Here is a 19,963-nt window from a genome sequence, read left to right on the forward strand (position 1 = left end):
AAGACTGATCATGAGCACCTACTTAAGCAAGTGAAGGGATGAAAGGGTCAAGACTGCCAACTCGAAAGTTATGATCATTCGGAACACGATAGAGCTATTCACCTACTAACTGAAACTTTAATACAGCATTCACACAAAATCTCTAATGCTATTAATACGTGAAACAAGTGGTTGCTCAATGAGTGCTTACTTCAGCGATTGGAGGGGTATTATGATCCACGCTACCAGCTCGGTCTTTTATCTCGGAATACATTACTCTATAAAGAATGGACTGGATTGCGGAAATTTAAGGGTTTTACAGTAGGACCTAAAGTAAATGAGTGCAAGGCACTAAGAGAGGTGATCTCTGCGATGCACTATGCGTCATTAGAATCCTTACTGACTGGTGCACTAGAACCACTATGCAATACATGAAGAGCAAGGCTAGAAAAATCTGGTTTTGCCAAAAGACTCGCGAGTCTTTTTTGGAGAACAAAAAATAGCCAAAACTTACAAGATCTTATGAAGCTTATTAAAGGCTGAAGTGGTATTATCATGATCATCCACACAGTGACGAACTAGTCTTTTCTTTGGATTTCCCCATACACAAAAGTTAAGTTTCTTTAATGGTTGGAACTTTTAATCTGCTCAACAACCATGTAAACATACTTTTCTCTAAGAAGTAAAGATTTGCATTCATCACCATTATCATCTAAATCACAACAATGTTCCCGGCAAAAAAAAAAAAAAAAAAAAAAAAAGGATACTGATTGCCCAAAGGCAACTCCCCAAGACTATATACAGTATATATTAATTACTCATAAATCCAAGAGAAGACATCCCTTAAGATCATCAATAACCCCAATAACACTATCTAGAGGAGTAAAAAAAAAAATCCTGACTGTACGAGAGAGAGAGAGAGAGAGAGAGAGAGAGAGAGAGAGAGAGGGGGGGGAGTTTGGCGTATCAATGCCGTGGTCATTTCCATTATCCAGTAGATTGTTTTAATACTGTACCAATGAGCTAATCCTACTGAAAGGAAAGAGGGTATTTTTTTAGTTTTGAGATAACCTTCGATATAAACCAATCTTTGAGATCGAAGCAATATGAACATCGGTGGAGATTCATAAAAATAATGTGTTGCTATCATAAATGAATAAAGGCAAAAACAAAATAACAGGTACTGGAGGACTCAAAAATAAAGATGAAGAAATTAGATTGAAGGACAAAAACTACATTTCTCAGTACATGATTCATAAATTTGCAAAACCTTACCTTAAATGGATAAAACTGAAGGAAGCCTTCTAATTATCTGCAATGACTTAGACACAACCAACCAAAGAAAAATAGTCCAGTAACTACACAGTCAGGCTGGTACAAAACACTGAAGTACAGTATATCATAACACTGATCAACTTGAAATATGAAAAATATTAAACATTTTAATACAAGCTTTATCAAAATATATACATATTTTACAACGATTTAATTCATAAAGAAAATATTACTTTAGATACTATACAAATAGTAAGAATGAATCATATTTATACTGTATACATTCATATGAAGTTAACTTTGTCAAAAGTTCTCCCCCTTATAAAAACAGAGTAACGGCTGACTTGTTTTAATAAATGAAGATTACTATGCAAGATTCCCATTAAAGTAACTTTTCATTTGCTTGATAGAAAACAAAAACACTTTGAATCCTACTAGATTTACAAACTAATAATCTCCTTTACTTTTATCTTGTTACAACAGTATCATAAGATGTGCATAAAAATAAAATAAGTGATATTCAAAAAAGAAAATGACTTTTTGACATAGAACATATAAAAATATATGCAAATAACAGTTATTGGACAGTCACGTTTGAAGTTGGACGGAGTGAAACCTCGTGCTAGAATTACTCTCTCTTGGGGGGGCAGTGTTAGTACCAGCTACTCTGATTTTATATCTAACAAAGTGAAAATGCTTTGGGCAAAAAGATATTTAGCAAAAATATCCCCTAACAAGAACTAGCCAATCACAAATCAGAAAAGACAACATTGGCAGGATTAAAGCTGAAATTAATGTACATCTTGTCACAGAGCACAAGAGCTCCTGTCTATCCCTGGTTAAGATGCATTTGAGTGATATTCCGCTAATCTTCTTCTCACCAACTCTTCTGCTACATCAACATCCTGGAAGGACAAAAAATTATAACAAACTTTATTTAGATAAACAAAATTTTCATAACAATATACTCTATGCTATATTGTACCCCAACTTGAAACTGATAAGGCATATTCTTAGGTAGAAAAACAACTTTTACACCACACTGACTCAACTACATCAATGATATTCATATGAACTTTACAAAAGATTTGTCTAAATTATGGTAGAATCTACAGTATAGCTGGAACTATCAAGCCTATTCAAATATTCACAAAGACATCTTAGTAAATCACCAAGAATAAACTGTGGCCAATATTTGTGGGAGAAGACTCACTACTCAATAACCTTAACATAAAAGTTAGGAAAGAGAATAACAAGAAGGAAACACGCCACTACACTATCACTTTGCAAGTGTATGTGATCCCTGTGGGTAATGAAAAATACAGTACAGTACATTCATGGTACAGATTTCTAGTACTGTATATTTTTTAATGGATTGGTCAATGCAATTGAAGATTTGGGCTTTAGATTTCACTACTGGCATTTGTTAAAAGGGACTCAACAATTGCAGATGCCATAAAACCTCCTTAACTGCTGTCATTACACTCCGAGCAATCCTTCAGTTGCAGGATGCTGCGGGTATGCTATACAGTATAAACTCTAGGGATGTTTTTTTTTTTCACTTATAAATATTTCTTCAAGAAAAGTAATTGTAATTTAAAAGTAAAATACACTACAGCAATGAATGTTCTGAACTGTAATAATAAAATAGTACAGTATAGTATAGTAATCCCTCAGGTATCACAGGTATTTTGTTCCCAACCCCGAGGCAACAGCTGAAAAATGACGAAGTAGATATAGAAATCTATGGAATATTTTTTTCAATATTTTCTATATTTTTCACTTTTCTCCATGAACTTGAAAAGCTTTTATAAACCCTCCTATCACTCTGAGAAATCTTCTATAAACTCTTAAAAAACACTTTTAAGGGGACCTTCCAATATGGTGGATAACATAACTTGAAAAAATAAAAAAATCATGTTATTGTTTCTACGTAAAGTATGCACAAACATGATATTTTGATTATAAAATAAATTTTTGAATATACTTACCCGGTGAATATATAATAGCTGACGTCTCGGACGGCTCGACAGAAACCCAAAAACTCGCGAGCGATCGCCGTGAAGGTTGCGGGTGTGCCCACCAGCGCCGACTATCGGCCAGATACCGCATATACTTGTAAACAGCTCCAGTTCTTCTCATTCCGCTGGGTCTCTATCGGGGAGGAAGGGAGGGCCTTTAATTTATATATTCACCGGGTAAGTATATTCAAAAATTTATTTTATAATCAAAATATCATTTTTAAATATTAAACTTAGCCGGTGAATATATAATAGCTGATTCACACCCATGGTGGTGGGTAGAGACCAGTATTAATACAATAAAGGTGTATATGCTTAAGAGTTTTTGACAATTATATCATAACAAAACCCAATTAAATATAGGTACCTGGTAAGGAAGCTGACTCTGACGATTACTCTGCCTTATTAGTCCGCTTTCCTCACGAAGCCCAGCCATCCTCTCAGGATGCTGAAAGACTCCCAGGAGCTGTTATATCCAGGGCGACCACCCATACAACAGGGCCTCATCAAAACCCTTAATCTGGGCGCTCTCAAGAAACGACATTTGACCACCCGCCAAATCAAAAAGGATGCGAAAGACTTCTCAGCCTTCCGTACAACCCAAGACAAGATTAAAAACATTTCAAGAGAAGATTAAAAGGATATTGGGATTAAGGGAATGTAGTGGTAGAACCCTCACCCACTACTGCACTCGCTGCAACGAATGGACCCAGGGTGTAGCAGTCCTCATAAAGAGTCTGGACGTCTTTTAAGTAAAATGAAGCGAACACCGACTTGCTCCTCCAAAAGGTCGCGTCCATAATACTTCGCAGAGATCTGTTTTGCTTAAAAGCCACGGAAGTTGCTATAGCTCTTACTTCGTGCGTCTTGACCTTAAGTAAACAACGATCTTTCTCACTTAAGTGAGAATGAGCCTCTCGGATTAAAAATCTAATAAAATACGATAAAGCATTTTTAGACATAGGCAATGAGGGCTTCTTAACGGAGCACCATAAGGCCTCAGATCCATCTCGTAAAGATCTGGTACGAGCTAAATAAAACTTAAGAGCTCTAACTGGGCACAGTACTCTTTCAACCTCGTTGCCTACGATCTCTGATAGGCAAGGTATATCAAAAGATTTAGGCCAAGGACGAGAAGGCAGTTCATTTTTGGCCAAGAAACCAAGCTGAAGCGAACATGTGGCTTTATCTGTGGAGAAGCCGATGTTTTTACTAAAGGCATGGATCTCACTGACCCTTTTAGCCGAAGCCAAGCACACCAAAAAAAGCGTCTTGAGGGTGAGATCCTTCAGGGAGGCTGAATGCAATGGCTCAAACCTGTCGGACATTAGGAACCTTAGGACCACGTCTAAGTTCCACCCAGGAGTTGCCAAACGACGCTCCTTAGAGGTCTCGAAGGACTTAAGATCTTGGAGATCTTTATTATTGGACAGATCTAAGCCTCTATGTCTGAACACAGAAGCCAAAATGCTCCTGTAGCCCTTAATAGTGGGAGCAGAGAGGGAGCGAACATTTCTCAGATGCAGGAGAAAGTCTGCAATTTGGGCTACAGAGGTACTGGAAGAGGAAATGGATGATGACTTGCACCAGTCTCTAAAGACCTCCCACTTCGACTGGTAGACCTTGATGGTAGATGCTCTCCTAGCTCTCGCAATCGCTCTGGCTGCCTCCTTCGAAAATCCTGGAGCTCTTGAGAGTCTTTCGATAGTCTGAAGGCAGTCAGACGAAGCGCGGGGAGGCTTTGATGAAGACTCCTTACGAGGGGCTGCCGTAAGAGATCCATCCTTAAAGGCAGACTCCTTGGAACATCTACCAGCCATTGAAGTACCTCTGTGAACCACTCTCTCGCGGGCCAGAGGGGAGCAACCAACGTCAACCTTGTCCCTTCGTGAGAGGCGAACTTCTGCAGTACCTTGTTGATGATCTTGAACGGCGGGAATGCGTACGCGTCCAGGTGAGACCAGTCCAGCAGAAAAGCATCTATGTGGGCCACCTCTGGATCTGGGACTGGAGAGCAATAGGTCGGGAGCCTTTTGGTCAACGAGGTGGCAAAGAGGTCTATGGTGGGTTGGCCCCAAGTCATCCAAAGACTCTTGCACACGTCCTTGTGGAGGGTCCATTCTGTGGGGATCACCTGACCTCTCCGACTGAGACAGTCCGCCAAGACGTTCAAGTCCCCCTGGATGAATCTTGTCAACAGTGAGATGCCTCGATCCTTTGACCAGATGAGGAGGTCCCTTGCGATGACGAACAGTGTGTGGGAGTGAGTGCCTCCTTGCTTGGAGATGTACGCCAAGGCTGTGTTGTCCGAATTGACTTCTACCACTTTGTTTCGTAGAAGACTCTCGAAACTCGTCAAGGCCAAGTGAACAGCCAACAGCTCCTTGCAGTTGATGTGCAGGCTCCTCTGATCCGACGTCCAAAGACCCGAACATTCCAGACCTTCCAGAGTCGCTCCCCAACCCAAATCCGACGCGTCTGAGAACAACACGTGGTTTGGGTTCTTGACCGCCAGGGACAGACCCTCTCGCAGACTTATGTTGCTGTCCCACCAGTTCAGGCACGTTTTTACTGGCTCAGAGATCGGGATTGACACAGCTTCCAAAGTCTTGCCCTTGTTCTAATGGGAGTCTAGATGGAACTGGAGAGGGCGAAGGTGAAGTCTCCCTAGTGAGATAAATTGTTCCAGGGATGACAGAGTCCCTAGGAGGCTCATCCAACTTCTCACTGAGCAACGGTCTTTTTTTAGCATGAGGAGGACTTTGAGCAGGGCTTGCTCTATCCTGGTGGCAGACGGAAAAGCCCGAAAAACTAGACTGCGAATCTCCATCCCCAAATAGAGAATCGTCTGGGAGGGATTCAGTTGAGACTTTTCTAAGTTCACCAACAGTCCCAACTCCTTTGCAAGAGCCAACGTCCATTGAAGGTCCTGCAGACACCTATGACGGGACGACGCTCTGAGAAGCCAGTCGTCCAGGTACAGGGAGGCTCGAATTCCCGATAAATGAAGGAATTTTGCCACATTCCTCATGAGCCTCGTAAACACGAGAGGAGCAGGGCTGAGGCCGAAGCACAGTGCTCGGAACTGGTACACCACATTCCTGTAAACAAACCTCAGATACGGTTGAGAATCCGGGTGTATAGGAATGTGGAAGTACGCATCCTGCAGGTCGAGAGAGACCATCCAGTCTCCCTCTCTGACCGCTGCTAGGACGGACTTCGTGGTCTCCATCGTAAATTTTGTTTTTACAACAAAAACGTTGAGCGCACTGACATCCAGCACTGGCCTCCAACCTCCTGTATGCTTTGGGACTAGGAAGAGACGGTTGTAAAATCCCGGTGATTGAAGGTCCGAGACTTTCACCACCGCTCCCTTCTCTAGCAACTGAGAAACCTGCTGATGTAGAGCTTGTCTCCTTGACTCCTCTCGATACCTGGGAGAGAGGTCTAAAGGAACTGTTACTAGAGGAGGTCTGCGTACAAAAGGTATTTTGTACCCCTCCTTGAGCAACAACACAGACTCTCGGTCTGCACCCCTCTTCTCCCAGGCCTGCCAGAAGTTGTTCAGTCTGGCCCCTACCGCTGTCTGAGGACGTGGGCAATCAGACTCTGCCACGGGAGGACTTGGATCCTCTCCTCTTGCCTCTTTTACTGTCGGCACGAGCGCCTCCCCTACTGGGGGCTCTGCCACGAAAGGGCGGGATAAACCTCGTCGCTGGGGTATCGATCTTGGGTCTTACGACATAAGACGATGAAGGAGCACCCTTACGAGCAGACGTAGCCATCAGGTCGTGGGTATCCTTCTGCACCAGCGAAGCCGCAATATCCTTGATCAACTGCTGAGGAAACAAGGCAGATGACAACGGGGCAAAGAGGAGCTCCGACCTTTGACAGGGAGTTACTCCTGCCGAAAGGAACGAGCAAAGAGTCTCCCTCTTCTTCAGGACTCCAGCCGTAAAGGTAGCGGCGAGCTCATTGGAGCCATCACGGATGGCTTTGTCCATGCAGGACATAATAAGCACGGAAACATCCTGGTCGGCCGACGAGATCTTCCTGCTTAAGGCTCCTAGCGACCAATCTAAGAAGTTAAAAACTTTGAAGGCCCTGTAAACCCCTTTAAGGAGATGGTCAAGGTCCGAGGAGGACCAATAAACTTTAGAGCGTCTCATGGCCAGGCGACGGGGAGAGTCTACTAGGCTTGAGAAGTCTCCCTGGGCAGAGGCAGGAACTCCCAAGCCGAGAACTTCTCCCGTGTCATACCAGACGCTCGCTCTAGAAGCCAGTTTAAAAGGAGGGAAAGCAAAGGCTGTCTTCCCCAAACTCCTCCTGGTGATCAACCAGTCGCCTAGCAAACGTAAAGCCCTCTTAGAAGAGCGAGAGAGCACTAGCTTAGTAAACGAAGGCTTCGAAGCAGCTAGGCCTAGCGCAAACTCTGACGGAGGCGAACGAGGAGCAGAAGGTACAAAATGGTCTGGAAAAAGATCCTTAAAAATCAACATGATTTTCTTAAAGTCCATAGAGGGCTGAGCAGCTTTAGGCTCTTCTCCGTCTGACAAACTGCCCAAAGGAATATCAGTAGGCGGAGGATCAGCAACTTCCTCATCTGAAGGAACCTCGTCCGACAATTGTCGAGTCTCATGAAAAGGAGAGACCTGCCGCGGCGGCAATGCTTGACAGGCAATGTCCACAAGCAAAGGAGCAGCAGTAGCAGTCGAGGAAGCGACGTCATGCCGCTGCTGAAAGGACTGAAAACCTTGTGACTGACCAACAACAACAACAGGAGTTGATGGACGCTCGACGTCACGTCGGAACTGCATTGACTGCCTAGACTGAGCAGTCAAAATAACCTTCGACTGCGGTGCTTGACGCTCAACGTCAAGTCGAGGCAACTGAGCTGGTTGGCGAACGTCCTGAACGTCAACACGAGACTGCGGCAGCGGCTGAACGTCAACACGAGACTGCGGCAGCGGCTGAAAGTCAACACGGGACTGCAGCGAGGGAGGATCCATGTCACGTGACTGACGTGACAAACTACCGACATCACGTTTCAAAGTGCTAACGTCAAAAGGACGAGTAAAAGCTCGTTTGGGCGGCTGACAGCCAGAGTCTCGATCAGCGTAACGGCGATGCAAAAGCGAAGGATCATCGTGAACCTGTTCAACGTTATACTCCTCCATAAGGGAGGCAAGCTTAGTCTGCATATCCTGCAGGACAACCCATTTAGGATCAACGGGAGTCGGGACGGGCCGAGACGACGGTAACGTCTGTGTCGGCAAAACATTGCCTTTACCGAGACTCTCGGAGCCCGTGTTACGCTTACGTTTAATAGGCGAACAGTCTTCCGACGACTGCAAAGGGTCAGAGCTGTCCCAATGGCTACAGCCAGGACGCTGGACCTGTCCTGAAGGGACTGACTTTCGCTTTAAGGGTCTAGAAACCTTGCTCCAAGGTTTCTTTTGCGAAAAGCCTTCGGATGACGAGGAGAACACAGCCTCGCTCGTCTTATGGTAAGGGCGATCTTGACGAGAAACGCCCGATACCAAAGAGGGAACGTCTGTACGTTGGTTAAAGCCTCTCGTCCCCTTAAGTCCTACGACATTACTTCTCCCTGGTGCAGGGAAGCCTGAAAGAGGTCTCGGACTAGGGGAGCGACAAGCACAAACAGACGAACCCTCGGTCGCAACACTAAAAACACTTTGCGCACTTATCACTTTGTCACAACGATTTTCTGATTTGCCACTCTGACACTTTAATAACTTCACATCTGACATGAGTTGGTTACGGTCCGAAGCTAAGGATTCAACTTTCTCGCCTAAAGCTTGAATCGCAAGAAACATATCCCGCATGGACGGTTCATGAGTGCTAGTAGAGGGTTCAGGAACAACTACTACAGGGGAAGGATTAGGTTCAGGGGCATGGGAGGAGGAAAATTCCAATGACCTAGAGGAGCTTCTCCTCACCCTATCTCTCTCCAGCTTACGAGAATATTTATCAAATTCAAGCCAGTCGAATTCCAACAAGACCACGCACTCATCACACCGATCTCCTAATTATTATTATCATTATTATTATTACTTGCTAAGCTACAACCCTAGTTGGAAAAGCAGGATGCTATAAGCCCAAGGGCTCCAACAGGGAAAATAGCCCAGTGAGGAAAGGAAATAAGGAAAAATAAAATATTTTAAGAATAGTAACAACATTAAAATGAATGTTCCTATATAAACTTTTAAAACTATAACAAAACAAGAGGAAGAGAAACTAGATACAACAGTGTGCCCGAGTGTACCCTCAAGCAAGAGAACTCTAACCCAAGACAGTGGAAGACCATGGTACAGAGGCTATGGCACTACCCAAGATTAGAGAACAATGGTTTGATTTTGGAGTGTCCTTCTCCTAGAAGAGCTGCTTACCATAGCTGAAGAGTCTCTTCTACCCTTACCAAGAGGAAAGTAGCCACTGAAAATAGAGTGCAGTAGTTAACCCCTTGAGAGAAGAAGAATAGTTTGGTAATCTCAGTGTTGTCAGGTGTATGAGGACAGAGGAAAATCTGTAAAGAATAGGCCAGACTATTCGGTGTCTGTGTAGGCAAAAGAAAAGAACCGTAACCAGAGAGAAGGGTCCTATGTAGTACTGTCTGGCCAGTCAAAGGACCCCATAACTCTCAGGTTTTACCCCGGCAATTAGAACAAACGGTATGTGGGTCGAGAGAGGCCTTGGGAAGACGTTTGTTACAATCCCTAGCATTACATTTGCGAAATTTAGGTCCAGGGATAGGAGAAGGGTCAGCCATATTGAACAATCAGGGAAAAATCCAAAACAAATCCAAAGTCATCAACAATAAACACTAGCCAAAAAAGGGTTCAAGAGTTTTAATTGAAGAGAAAAACACCAGTCACAGCGAAAGCTCAAAACAACCAAAATAAAGTACTTCACCAAAAATGACGAAAACTCAAGGTCAACAGCGAGCGGAATCAACTTGTCGATAAGACCGACAGAGGAGAACTGGAGCTGTTTACAAGTATATGCGGTATCTGGCCGATAGTCGGCGCTGGTGGGCACACCCGCAACCTTCACGGCGATCGCTCGCGAGTTTTTGGGTTTCTGTCGAGCCGTCCGAGACGTCAGCTATTATATATTCACCGGCTAAGTTTAATATTTAAAAATGTTGTACGTGCTCTCCTAAAGTTTCAGCCAATTATTTCTACAAATAATGAAGATAAAGCGGTTTTTAAATGATGACATACTAATTGCATCGTCTACATGACTGAGTTTGACAGAATTGTCTTTGTATGTTTATTTTTGCATATGTACAGAGAATTTTTACAATTATGTTTTGAAATCTCATATGGGTGGCAGAAATGGAAAGTATTGGAAGATGATAGGAACCATAAGAAGACCAACATTGGATCCAGTCACTCCAAAGACGTCTGAGGGGTATGATGCACGTGCATTTGTTTACTACTTGTTTGTGAGTATGTTGTTTGTATAACATCCTCGGGAACTTTATTGCAATGCCAAAGTTATGTAAAGTCAAATAAAAAACAAGAAGTAAGGAGAGAGCAACAAAGACTAAAAAAGAAGAGAGGGGAACATGAAGAGTACAAAACTAAAACTGAAACTTTGGCAACAACGAAAGGGAGTTGGCAAGTTTGGCAACTCATCACACCCTCACACAAAGTGTATTAGTACACTTAGGGTTAAATTATCTCTTCTAGGGAGCCTCCATGTAGGAGTGAACAATAAAAGTACTAAGTAAGGTTATCATAATAATGTTATTTTGATTTTTCTAAGAAAAAAAAAAACAGAAAAATTTATAGCAAATCTTTGGAAGCTACCATTACTCGGTTATTTACTATTCAATGTTAGAGAGTAAGGCATCAATGGAAAGAGGAATAAAAATCTCATAATTTTGTGAGACAATTTAGATTTACCTTTTTCTTTTTTCCACAATTATTTCTAATTCATTAAAAAAAAAAATAGAATGTGGTGAGGGGTTCCTGTACATTAATATCTTGTACTGTACTGGTAATATTAATATTCTCACCTCTCTCTTTCTCATATACATACAAGAAGCATTTTAATGTACTATACTGCTGAGTATAAAAATTATAAGAACTTTAAATTGTATATCACTATAGCAATAACATGATACTGTACTGTCCTTTATGATGATAATGATAGTGTAAAAGAGTAATAAAAAAATACACACAACTCCTTTATTACCAACACATGATAAGTATTAGGCACTCATGGCATGTACAATATTACCCTTACTATAAACATATTACTAATGAAAATTATGAAAAGAAGCTCCAAAACATAATACAGTTCAGTACAGTATGTGATTAAGTAATATTTGGTAACAAAATGTGTGATAAAATTGTTGAAATATGTGATCAGCAATATGTAAAGATTCCAATATTCTCTCTTTCTTTGAAATAAAAGTAGAAGTTGTAGGAATTTACATGTTCTTATTTTATCAAAAGTTTAGATAATGTATGTTATTCCATTTTGAAAATATAAATTTAGAATTTATATTAATTTTTTCTATAATTTCATAACTTTTTAATTCTTAACAAAAACATTCATCTTTTGTTTAAAGACATATTTTTAAAAGTATCATAACATGATAAAATGAAATATGCTCAACTCTATAAACATTTTCTTATTGGGAATTTAACACTACAGTCAAACATGAACTTCGGGGGAGGTGATGGCAGGAAATTAAGTTGAAGGACTCGTTTGTATAGTGAGGAAAAAAACAAATCCCTTTTATTAAAAATGTTATTTTTATTAATAAAATAAATTTTTGAATATACTTACCCGATAATCATGTAGCTGTCAACTCCGTTGCCCGACAGAATTCTATGGAGGGATACGCCAGCTATCACAATACTAGAAGGGGGTGTATTTACCAGCGCCACCTGTGGCCAGGTACTCAAGTACTTCTTGTTGACACCTCCTCAATTATTCCTCGGTCCACTGGTTCTCTATGGGGAGGAAGGGAGGGTCGATTAAATCATGATTATCGGGTAAGTATATTCAAAAATTTATTTTATTAATAAAAATAACATTTTTCAATATTAAACTTACCCGATAATCATGTAGCTGATTCACACCCAGGGGGGTGGGTGAAAAACCAGTGTACAAGACTAAAGGATAGCTAAGTATCCCGTATTTCATATAATCAGTTATCCACAATAACAATGAAATAATAAGTACCTGGTAAGGAAGTCGACTTGAACCGTTACTCTGCCTTTAATAAGATCGTCTTCCTTACTGAGCGCAGCGTTCCTCTTGGGAGGCTGAATCAACTCAAAGGTGCTAAAGTATACAGGGCTGCAACCCATACTAAAGGACCTCATCACAACCTTTAACCTCGGCGCTTCTCAAGAAAGAATTGACCACCCGCCAAATCAACAAGGATGTGGAAGGCTTCTTAGCCGACCGTACAACCCATAAAAAGTATTCAAGAGAAAGGTTAAAAAGTTATGGGATTATGGGAATGTAGTGGCTGAGCCCTCGCCTACTACTGCATTCGTTGCTACGAATGGTCCCAGGGTGTAGCAGTACTCGTAAAGAGACTGGACATCTTTGAGATAGAATGATGCGAACACTGACTTGCTTCTCCAATAGGTTGCATCCATAACACTCTGCAGAGAACGGTTCTGTTTGAAGGCCACTGAAGTAGCCACAGCTCTCACTTCATGTGTCCTTACCTTCAGCAAAGCAAGGTCTTCTTCCTTCAGATGAGAATTTGCTTCTCTAATCAGAAGCCTGATGTAGTAAGAAACTGCGTTCTTAGACATTGGTAGAGAAGGCTTCTTGATAGCACACCATAAGGCTTCTGATTGTCCTCGTAATGGTTTTGACCTTCTTAGATAGTACTTAAGAGCTCTAACTGGGCAAAGTACTCTCTCCAGTTCGTTCCCCACCATGTTGGACAGGCTTGGGATCTCGAACGACTTAGGCCAAGGACGGGAAGGAAGCTCGTTTTTAGCCAAAAAACCGAGCTGCAAGGAACATGTAGCCGTTTCAGATGTGAAACCTATGTTCCTGCTGAAGGCGTGGATCTCACTTACTCTTTTACCTGTTGCTAAGCACACGAGGAAAAGAGTTTTTAATGTGAGGTCCTTAAAAGAGGCTGATTGGAGCGGTTCAAATCCTGATGACATTAGGAACCTTAGGACCACGTCTAGATTCCAGCCTGGAGTGGACAACCGACGTTCCTTTGAGGTCTCAAAAGACCTAAGGAGGTCCTGTAGATCTTTGTTGGAGGAAAGATCCAAGCCTCTGTGGCGGAAAACCGCTGCCAACATACTTCTGTAACCCTTGATCGTAGGAGCTGATAGGGATCTTACGTTCCTTAGATGTAACAGGAAGTCAGCAATCTGGGTTACAGTGGTACTGGTTGAGGAAACTGCATTGGCCTTGCACCAGCTTCGGAAGACTTCCCATTTAGACTGATAGACTCTGAGAGTGGATGTCGTCCTTGCTCTGGCAATCGCTCTGGCTGCCTCCTTCGAAAAGCCTCTAGCTCTTGAGAGTCTTTCGATAGTCTGAAGGTAGTCAGACGAAGAGCGTGGAGGTTGGGTGTACCTTCTTTACGTGAGGTTGACGCAGAAGGTCCACTCTTAGAGGAAGAGTCCTGGGAACGTCGACCAGCTATTGCAGTACCTCGGTGAACCATTCTCTCGCGGGCCAGAAGGGAGCAACCAACGTCAGCCGTGTCCCTTTGTGAGAGGCGAACTTCTGAAGTACCCTGTTGACAATCTTGAACGGCGGGAATGCATACAGGTCGAGATGGGACCAATCCAGCAGAAAGGCATCCACGCGAACTGCTGCTGGGTCTGGAATCGGAGAACAATACAAGAGGAGCCTCTTGGTCATCGAGGTAGCGAATAGATCTATGGTTGGCTGACCCCACAGGGCCCAAAGTCTGCTGCAAACATTCTTGTGAAGGGTCCACTCTGTGGGGAAGACCTGACCCTTCCGGCTGAGGCGATCTGCCATGACATTCATATCGCCCTGAATGAGCCTCGTTACCAGCGTGAGCTTTCGATCTTTTGACCAAATGAGGAGGTCCCTTGCGATCTCGAACAACTTCCTCGAATGAGTCCCTCCCTGCTTGGAGATGTAAGCCAAGGCTGTGGTGTTGTCGGAGTTCACCTCCACCACCTTGTTTAGCTGGAGGGACTTGAAGTTTATCAAGGCCAGATGAACTGCCAACAACTCCTTGCAATAGATGTGAAGTGTCCTTTGCTCCTGATTCCATGTTCCCGAGCATTCCTGTCCGTCCAGTGTCGCACCCCAGCCCGTGTCCGATGCGTCCGAGAAGAGACGGTGGTCGGGGGTCTGAACAGCCAATGGTAGACCTTCCTTGAGAAGAATGCTGTTCTTCCACCACGTTAGAGTAGACCTCATCTCTTCGGAAACAGGAACTGAGACCGTCTCTAGCGTCATGTCCTTTATCCAGTGAGCAGCTAGATGATACTGAAGGGGGCGGAGGTGGAGTCTCCCTAACTCGATGAACAGGGCCAGCGATGAAAGTGTCCCTGTTAGACTCATCCACTGCCTGACTAAGCATCGGTTCCTTCTCAGCATGCTCTGGATGCATTCTAGGGCTTGGAAGATCCTTGGGGCCGACGGACAAGTCCGAAAAGCTCGACTCTGAAGATCCATACCCAAGGAGACAATGGTCTGGGATGGAACGAGCTGAGACTCCTCAAAATTGACCAGGAGGCCCAGTTCCTTGGTCAGATCCATAGTCCATTTGAAAATCTCCAGACAGCGACGACTTGTGGGAGCTCTTAAAAGCCAGTCGTCTGACGGAGCCGGACACAAGATCATGATACTGCTGCACAGTCTGTGAACTGTCAATCATGGGCAAGCGAGGAAGTACAGTGACAACCCGAATCTGTCTAGACTGTCTGGGTCGTACAGACAACTCCTTAACGGGTTGCTGAGGTTGCCGCACTGCGTCACAACAAGTCACTTCTGTTGGTTGTTGAACGTCTTCCCCGTGACACATTGACTCCGTAAACAAAAAATCCTCTAACAAGGACTAAGCTTGGACTGCATGTCATGCAACACAGCTCAAGGTCTATGGGAGCAGGTGTGGTAACAGACGGGATTAGCGACTGAAGTGGAACCATTACCTTCCCTGTAAGCATGTTATGCTTAAATAAAAGTCCATAAGAGGTTATGCAGCTAAAGGCTCCCTCCAAATGACAGAGTCCTCAAGGGAATATCAGAAGGAGGGAGAAAAGAACTTTCTCATCTACAGGGACCTTATCCTAGAAAAGCTAAGTTCTCTGAGTGAGGGTTCACTGGTGCAAAAGCAGCAGACTAGAAGGCAACGTTATGAAACTGCTTGACAGTCTAGTGAGTTGGCAACAACCCAAGATGTGTTGAGAAGCATGCGGTAAGGTATGCAGAGCATGATGTATGCAGAGTATGCTGTATGCAGAGCATGCTGTATGTAGAGCATGTTGTATGCAGAGCATGCTGAATGCAGAGCATGCTGTATGCAGAGCATGTTGTATGCAGAGCATGCTGAATGCAGAGCATGCTGTATGCTGAGCATGTAGTAAGCAGAGCCTGCTGTAAGCAGAGCCTGCTGTAAGGAAAGCAGAGCGTGTGCATGGCGTTTAACATTTCTCAGAAATTCCATGACCAGTACTAGAGTGCTTTATGCATGCTTGCATGGGGTTTAAACCATGGTATGAAAATGGAGATAAGGTATGCTGAACAGCAGAGTCAGAACGAGCTGGAACAACAATAGTTGTGGTTTCCTCTTCAAGACTCCGTTGAGGGAACACCTGAGGCTCAGTCTGCAAAGGCTGAATAAAAGACAAGCAGAAGGAAGGCGCATGGGTGGAGGAGGCTGACTCCTAGCATGAGTGGTTGAACCCAAGGGTTGCGCTTGCTGAGCGGTTGGCGGAAGCGGAGTAGCAAGTTCCAGTTCCTGTGGTGTGAGCGGAGCGCGATGAGGAAGAGGCTGCGCAGAACAAGGTAAATGTCTCGCAAGCTGAGGCTCCTGAGGCGCAAGGCTAAGGTGTTGTGGTGCTTGCCTTGTGGAGGGTTGAGCTCGCTGCAGCGAGAGCTGAGGAGACTGACTCATGGACGGGAGAGGTTGTTGTACCTCAACCGAGTGTTGCATCACTGGTGGAGCAGCAAGTGGAGGAGGAGGAAGAGAGGTATAATCCTCCTGATCCCATTGTAAAGGTTGCCTTAAGGAAGGCGGAGGCTGAACACCACAGGGAACAGCAAACTCAGCACGTGGCTCAACATCGTACGCCTGGCAGGTGGTACTGCCATCAGGCGGAGCGAGCGTAGGCGGAGGGAGTGTAGGCGGAGGCGGAGGAGTAACACTCTCAGCCCGACACTCACGCATTAAGTCCGAAAGCTGTGCTTGCATGGACTGTAGTAGAGTCCACAACATCGTACGCCTGGCAGGTGGTACTGCGATCAGGCGGAGCGAGTGTAGGTGGAGGGAGTGTAGGCGGAGGCGGAGGAGCAACACTCTCAGCCCGACACTCACGCATCAAGTCCGAAAGCTGTGCTTGCATGGACTGTAGTAGAGTCCACAACATCGTACGCCTGGCAGATGGTACTGCGATCAGGCGGAGCGAGTGTAGGTGGAGGGAGTGTAGGCGGAGGCGGAGGAGCAACACTCTCAGCCCGACACTCACGCATCAAGTCCGAAAGCTGTGCTTGCATGGACTGTAGTAGAGTTCACAACATCGTACGCCTGGCAGGTGTTACTGCGATCAGGCGGAGCGATCATAGGCGGGGGGGAGTGTAGGCGGAGGCGGAGGCGCAACACTCTCAGCCCGACACTCACGCATCAAGACCGAAAGTTGTGACTGTATGGACTGCAGTAGAGTCAACTTGGGGTCGGCAGACACTAAGGTCTGCTGAGGTAAAGCCTTAACAGCCGAGATCTGTTGCGGCAGAACCTTACTCCTCTTAGGCGGAGTGTAATCAACTGATGACTGAGGAGAGTCAGAGCTAACCCAATGACTGCATTCGGGTTGTGAACTTTAACTTCGTACGTCTGGCATAGGTCTGGACTTAACGTTTAAGAGGTCTTGAGACCTGAGACCAGCGTTACTCTGCCTTTATTTTCTCCCCTAATCTCTTCTGCAGACGAGCAAAATAAGGGCTCAATCGTCTGCGGGTGGGAGTGACGGTCTCGGTAAGACACGCCCACAACCACCGAGGATACTTCTGTGCGCCGATCAAGGCCTGCTGAACCCTTATGCCCTTCGACATTGCTTCTCCCCTGGGCTTGGGAGCTTGCAAGAGGTCCCGGACTGGGAGGACGACTGGCGCGCACAAAAGTACCCTCACGCACTAATCACTTATCACTTTGATTTCTGTTTGCACTTATTTCACTGAACTCGAAACTTTAAGTGGTTTGTACCTGAAATACGCAATTCTATCCTTTCTCAAAGTTAGTAATTGCGAAAACAGAATTACAAAGTAACAGAAAAATCTAATGAAAGATAATTCAGTGGCTGGAAAGAGACTAAACACTAGATCACTCTAGAAACGTTTAGTTTCTTCCCCTAAAGAGACTAGGGAGAAGAGCAAAAACGATAACGACGTTACTCGTACGCCTGGCAGGCTTGAATGAAACGTTTATCCTCTTTCTCCCTCCGTCTCTATCTCTCCTCTCTCTCTCTCTCTTGACTTAGAACCTGAGAGAAGAGCCCAATCATATATATCGTTAAAACATATTATTGTTAAAGGAAAAAACTGAAAAGTTCCTTTATTAGGATCAAAACCATTAAGTTAAGAAAGAATGAACAAAACGCTAGACACGGTTACTCTTACTGCAACGTGAAACCGTGAACATTCTTTCTCTATCGTAACGATAGAGTGCAAGTTGAACGTTCTGAACGTCAACAACTGCAGAGACAAAACAAAACGTTAGTTCAACTTTGAAAACAGTTCGAGACTATCAAAGAAATTCTTTCAAACTCTGTGGCGGAAATAGCATAATATGTTAACAGGTAAAACCGAAATGACGGGCTCAAAGTTTATTAACTTCGGTAAAAGACCGCCTACTATTAGGAAGGTCGAATATAAACAAATATAAAAATTAATTTTAATGAGTTTATAATAAAAGGAAGTTAATCGAAGAGGCCTATAAGAGGCGGAGAGATATAAAATAAATCTATAACTTTTGTTAAGCAAAATTAAGAAAGAGAGTCTATACTCTCTTAGACACCAACACTTCCGTCTAAGGGAAGGGTCGGCCATTGAAAGGTGAACGAGAGTTCATACTCTCTCGTCACCATAATTAATCAAATTAATTCCAAAAGCTAACTAAGCTAATATAGAAGTTTCCAGTAAAGCGACAGCCGAAATCAAAGAGAAATACTTCACCAAAGTCGTGAAAATACTCCAAGAACATAAGCGTATCCCAGAACGTCTTGCCGGAAGCACGACAGAGGAATAATTGAGGAGGTGTCAACAAGAAGTACTTGAGTACCTGGCCACAGGTGGCGCTGGTAAATACACCCCCTTCTAGTATTGTGATAGCTGGCGTATCCCTCCATAGAATTCTGTCGGGCAACGGAGTTGACAGCTACATGATTATCGGGTAAGTTTAATATTGAAAATTTGAGATTTGTTCCTACATGGATACAAACCTTTGTCCTTTAATTAGGAGAATCATCCTTAGGTAGGCAGTAAAGCATGTGTTAGGATAGGGAATGAAGTGTGCGAGTGGTTCCCAGTGAAAGTGGGGCTGACACAGGGATGTGTGATGTCGCCATGGTTGTTCACTTTGTTTGTTGGAGTGGTGAGAGAGGTGAATGCTCGAGCACTTGGTTAAGGATTGAAACTGATAGGTGAGATTGATTATGAATGGGAGGTAAATCAGTTGATGTTTGTAGATAATACTGTACTGGTTGCAGATTCGGAACAGAAGCTTGGTCGATTAGTGACAGAGTTTGGAAGGGTATGTGAGAGAAGGAAGTTGAGAGTTAATGTGGATAAGAGTAAGGTTATGAGATGCAGAAGAAGGGAGGGTGGTGTGAGGTTGAATGTCCTGTTGAATGGAGAGTTACTTGAAGTATATCAGTTTAAGTACTTGGGGGTCTGTTGTTGCAGTAAACGGTTGAGTGGAAGATGTATGTCAGGGAGTGAATGAAGGATGCAAAGTGTTAGGGGCAGTGAAGGGAGTGGTAAAGAATAAGAGGGTTAGGCATGAATGTAAAGAGAGTTCTGTATTAGAAAGTGATTGTACCAACTGTGATGTATGGATCGGAGTTGTGGGGAATGAAAGTAACAACAGAGACAGAAATTGAATGTATCTGAGATGATGTGTCTGAGGAGTATGGCTGGTGTATCTCGTTTAGATAGGGTTAGAAACGAAGTAGTGAGGGTGAGAACGGATGTAAGAAATTATTTAGCAGCTAGAGTGGAAATGAATGTGTTGAGGTGGTTTGGCCATGTTGAGAGAATGGAAAGTGGCTGTCTGCTAAAGAAGGTGATGAACGCAAGAGTTGATGGGAGAAGTACAAGAGGAAGGCCAAGGTTTGGGTGGATGGATGGAATGAAGAAAGCTCTGGGTAATAGGATGAAAGATGTGAGAGAGGCAAGAGAGCGTGCTAGAAATAGGAATGAATGGCGAGCAATTGTGACGCAGTTCTGGCAGGCCCTGCTGCTTCCTT

General features: G+C 43.9%; 2 protein-coding genes across 2 annotated transcripts in view; both read right to left on the minus strand.

Annotated features, from left to right (window-relative positions):
* The window catches only part of LOC137624778 (serine/threonine-protein phosphatase 2B catalytic subunit 3-like), a 568,901-nt gene that overhangs the window by 220,099 nt on the left and 328,839 nt on the right, over positions 1 to 19,963 (minus strand). The window lies entirely within an intron of this gene.
* Positions 910 to 19,963, minus strand: part of LOC137625068 (tudor and KH domain-containing protein homolog) — an 81,109-nt gene continuing 62,055 nt past the window's right edge. Inside the window, exon 11 of the mRNA XM_068355997.1 lies at positions 910 to 2,159. Coding sequence (XP_068212098.1) covers positions 2,094 to 2,159 — 66 coding nt within the window. The 3' untranslated portion in view covers positions 910 to 2,093. The remainder of the gene's footprint in view (positions 2,160 to 19,963) is intronic.

This window comes from Palaemon carinicauda, chromosome 31 (genome assembly GCF_036898095.1).
Source record: "Palaemon carinicauda isolate YSFRI2023 chromosome 31, ASM3689809v2, whole genome shotgun sequence".
Lineage (NCBI taxonomy): Eukaryota > Metazoa > Arthropoda > Malacostraca > Decapoda > Palaemonidae > Palaemon > Palaemon carinicauda.